This window comes from Trachymyrmex septentrionalis, unplaced genomic scaffold (genome assembly GCF_001594115.1).
Source record: "Trachymyrmex septentrionalis isolate Tsep2-gDNA-1 unplaced genomic scaffold, Tsep1.0 scaffold9, whole genome shotgun sequence".
Lineage (NCBI taxonomy): Eukaryota > Metazoa > Arthropoda > Insecta > Hymenoptera > Formicidae > Trachymyrmex > Trachymyrmex septentrionalis.
The window spans coordinates 726,712-731,172 of NW_017306091.1; the positions used below are offsets into that span (position 1 = coordinate 726,712).

Below are 4,461 nucleotides of genomic sequence, written 5' to 3' on the forward strand. Positions count from 1 at the left end.
CTGATTTTTGTATAAATTGTACTGTGAAAGTTCGAAAATTATTTCATATTTATGAACCTTATAGAGTATAAAATATTCCAGATAAAATAAAATATATTCAAAATAGCATATCATTTGTAAAAAATCCCATCTCGCGCATGTGTTCTAAAAAATCTAAAATATATAATTTATATTATATACACATGTGTATATTGTATGTTATTCTATACTTTGGTTATATTTAAATTGTTTATACAATACATGAAGAGCAAGCGAAATTTTACAATACTACACTAACATCAACAAAGCAACATAAGTTACAAATGTAATCAATATTTTCATAAGCCCTGATAATAACAGTTCATCAAACTGTGAAGAAGTGGTAGAAAATGTGTTTCTTATTATTTTGTACATATTTTATCTTCTAATAGTTGTATCTTCTAACAGTTGTACCAATCCTACTTCACATAAAAGATAATGCTTTGTATTGTAAATAAATTTTATACTTGTCATGTAGAAATAAATTTTTATTATCTCACAGAAAAAATAAATTCAACAGAGCTGCACAGCCGTCATTGTTTATTGAACAATATTATTGAGATTAATTGAACGAAATAAATCCCGATTGTGAATGTGTCTTATGGATAAAAATGTTTCATACAGTGTTGCATATATCTCGTTTTTGAATATTTAAAAACAATCCTAATTTAGTTATAAACAATCCTAATTCAACGCTTATATATATATATATATGTTGCGATGTTATATTATTAATATATCAGATGACTAACAAAGTTCATAGTATTTACAGAGTAGTTGACGAGAATTCTGTAAATGTCGAAATTCAATGTGCCCATAAGGTAATATTAGATATGATTGTTTTGGCAAATTGGAAATTATTTGTAATTCACAAATGCTTCTGTGTGTATCACTAACAAAACATAGAGTTGCTTATATAGGTAATAATGTAATTTATACACATTATTTTAGATTTTGCTAAAATTTATTATTATGCAATATGCATGATCCTAAATTTGTCGATGTTTCATATTTTTGCAGTAATATATATTTTTTTAGAGTAGTACTTTCAAATTAGAGAAAAAAAAGGCTACTCCAATTACTATTACTTTAAGATACTTAACTAGGATATAAACTTGGCACAATATTTGCAAACAAGGGGCAAGATACGCGCATATTCAGTGATGAAATGCATACAATTTTTTTTCTCAATTCATAGTCTATAGAGAATTAATATTTTTTTAGAATATTTATATTTTGAGAAAATAAGTCTGTTAATTCTCTCTCTATAAATATATAATTACCACTCTACGAAATTATATGAATTTTATTAGTCTTCTGACAAGCTATATACAAAAATCTAGTCCAGATGCAACCATAATTTTCAATAAATTGTTAGTCTTTTCCGTAAAAGAATGCAGTAGGAAGTTATTTGTCATACAAATAAAAAAAGATTGCGTATACAATATACAACAATCTATATCAAAGTAATAAATAACTTTATAGCCCAAATAACATGTAATACATAAGCGAGTATAATTATATATTACAATATGCTTGTATATGCGCATTAATTAATTAAATTATATATTTAATATATTCTATTGAAATAACTATTCCATCTGCATTCTTAAATTTTTTTGACATTCTAAAACTAAATCAAAGTTAGTAACCTAACAACACGAGCTCTTCGCGGGCTCCGCCTCGACTAGATTAAAATCTAACCCACCAGGCCTAGCAAATCCAGTTTTAATGCCGTCCCAACCATCTTCTACCTTGTATTCGCCAGTTTGTATCCTATTGTAAACTTCTTGCGTAACCGTTCGAAAAGCTTCTTCAACATTTATACCAGTTTTAGCACTGGTCTCAATATGATGTACACCGTGCTCGTCAGCAAACGCTCTGGCTTCTTCCTTGGATACTTCTCGTCTACCACCATTAGTTACTAAATCCAGTTTACAGCCTACTAGAGCAAAAACTGGGCGATGGGGCTCGATATGTCTGCGAGCTTCCATCATCCATTGGGGAATGTGCTCAAAACTTGCTCTATTACAAACGTCATACACAAGGAGTGCTCCTACAGAGTTTCTGTAGTAAGATTTTGTAATTGACCTGTAAACAAAAAAGAAAACTCTATATAATAGAGCTTATCTCGTAAGAATCAGCAAAAGAAAAATCAATAATGCAAGAACACTCAGTGAATAATTAAAAATACATTTTTAAATATGTATGTCGATATAGATACCTAAATCTCTCTTGGCCAGCTGTATCCCATAATTGTAACTTTATCCTTGTACCATCTTTGACTTCTATTAAGCGTGCAAAAAAATCCACGCCGACGGTTGGATCCGAAAGCTGAAATTGTATAAATTGTATTAAAAACAAGGAAATCTTTTTTTTTATGGTACCTTTTTAATTGAAAAAACGAAGATCAAAGCATATATAAATGATAATTATTCTGTTAATCATCTATTTTTTCCATACAGATAAAACTTTTTAATCTCATATCAATCTTAAGACATTGACTTTTATATTTTATTATATCAATTTTATATTAATTATATATATTTTATATATTTTATTGCAATAGATTGTTCTTCACAGTTAATTTTTTTGTGCTTTTCATCTTTCTTTTTCTCTAACATTTAATGATGTGACTCATTTTAATTATAATATAGTACAGGTACAAAAAACAAATCTATTGCCATTGCAAAGTATTGATTTGCTCAAGTTAAGGAAATTATTTTAATGTAGCAGAATACAATAGCTACTTAAATAATATACATAAAAAATAATAGTGGTTAGAGTGATTTCGACCAAACTCCAATTACTTAATGAATAACTAATTCAACCAACAGAATTCTCGCAGCAAGATTTCTAACTATATACATATCATTTGTTGCCCTTGATCTCACATTCTTCCCATGTGTCAAGTGACAAAAAGTTAATATCTATTCACATTAATAAAAATAATACAAGTATTATTATCCAATAAGTTAATTGGAGTTTGATCAGAGTCGCTCTTATCTATCCAATTCTAAAAATTAGAAGACAAAGAGAGTTACGTAGGTCGCTAAATTTATATCTTGATGTGTCGGAATTACGCGACGTGGGAAACTCGCCTAACCTAATTAAATCGTCAAACGTTTCTCAAGGTGATATTCAAAAGAACGGCTCAGCGAGATCGCTCAAAGAGAAATCTAAATAGACTTTAAAATCGGACATTTACTCGCTTGTGCGTCGCGTCAAATTGCGATGTTCGTGCATAATGACGTTTGTGGTACAAAGTATAAATAGAGGGATATTGCATAGGCAAACAATTGTCAGCGTGTTATTCGCGCAAGGCATCCCTTTCCCGAGGATGGTGTAGCTGCGTATGTACCTCCGCGAACTTGCCGTCGGTGAAATACTTGAGAAGAGAGCTTTTTCCAACCGTGCTATCGCCGATCAGTATCAGCCGAAACTGGTAATCGAAAATAGGCTCTACCATCTTGGCGGTGCTGGTACCAAATAAATAAACGCCACTCTCACGCACGTCGATAATCCGCCGCGCGCGCGGAATCAGCAGCGAGTCGCGTCGTCCCTCAGCAAACCTCGCACATCCCTCGCCACGGTGTGCCTTGTCGTGAGCGCGCACAGAGTAGCATGGAGTAGCACACAGCTGATCGTAGTATCAATCATTGGAACTCGGAGCATCCGATGCGAGCGACCAGGTGACCACCGTGCGCGCTGCTGATATCCGAGTAACCCGAGCCGAAGCTACCTCAATTTCGTCTCTGTTCGTCTCGCAAGACTAGCTACTTCACTACTCACTCTACTCGACCGCACGCGTGCTTTGCTACTGCGCACAAATCTCCGTCGGCGCGGCGCCGCGGCGCCGAGACGGCGAACATGCGTGACACGATTGCGATGATACATTCGTTCAAAAGTCCACTCGCGCTGTTTACACTTTGTTGACTCTCCTCCCGCTATCCCTCTTTATTCTACTGAAGTCTGCGAGTTTCGCGAGTTCCAAGGGAAAGTGCAGGAAAGTGTAATTGATTCCTGTTATCGCGAAGGCGTGTGCGACGTGTTTGAAAAAAAGGTTATTCTCGCACTGTTCATCTCTTTTTTCTTTTTTTTTTCACCGTTAAAAGGAAAGCCAGTCTTTTTTTATTTTTTCTATTTCTTTCATCGAATTTTTAATTATTATTGATTTACGTTACGATTTAAAAAATCTATAAGAAGTATTTTATTACTTAGTAAATGAAGGTAGAAGAGAAAGAAATAGATTAAAAAGATAAAGATAGGAAATAAAAAAAATTGAAAAATATAAAAATTATCGTAAATTAAGTAATTCGGTAAAAAATTTTTCATGCATGAATATGTATAAATATGTATAAACATACATAAACACGCATAAATATTCATAAACGTGTATAATTATATATGAAATATGTCCATACATGTTCATACATCCTTCTT

General features: G+C 32.5%; 1 protein-coding gene across 2 annotated transcripts; it reads right to left on the reverse strand.

Annotated features, from left to right (window-relative positions):
• Positions 1-1,508: 1,508 nt before the first annotated feature.
• Positions 1,509-3,974, reverse strand: LOC108755738 (ras-related protein Rab-39B). 2 transcript variants are annotated; one of them, XM_018498945.1, is made up of 3 exons: positions 3,380-3,974; positions 2,243-2,352; positions 1,509-2,109 (listed from the first exon to the last, which is right to left on the reverse strand). In XM_018498945.1, the coding sequence occupies exons 1-3, from the start codon at positions 3,485-3,487 to the stop codon at positions 1,671-1,673; spliced, it is 657 nt and encodes a 218-aa protein (XP_018354447.1). In that variant the 5' UTR covers positions 3,488-3,974; the 3' UTR covers positions 1,509-1,670. The 2 variants fall into 2 exon arrangements, with proteins under 2 accessions (XP_018354447.1, XP_018354448.1); XM_018498946.1 differs by lacking the exon at positions 3,380-3,974 and adding an exon at positions 3,227-3,358.
• Positions 3,975-4,461: the final 487 nt, after the last annotated feature.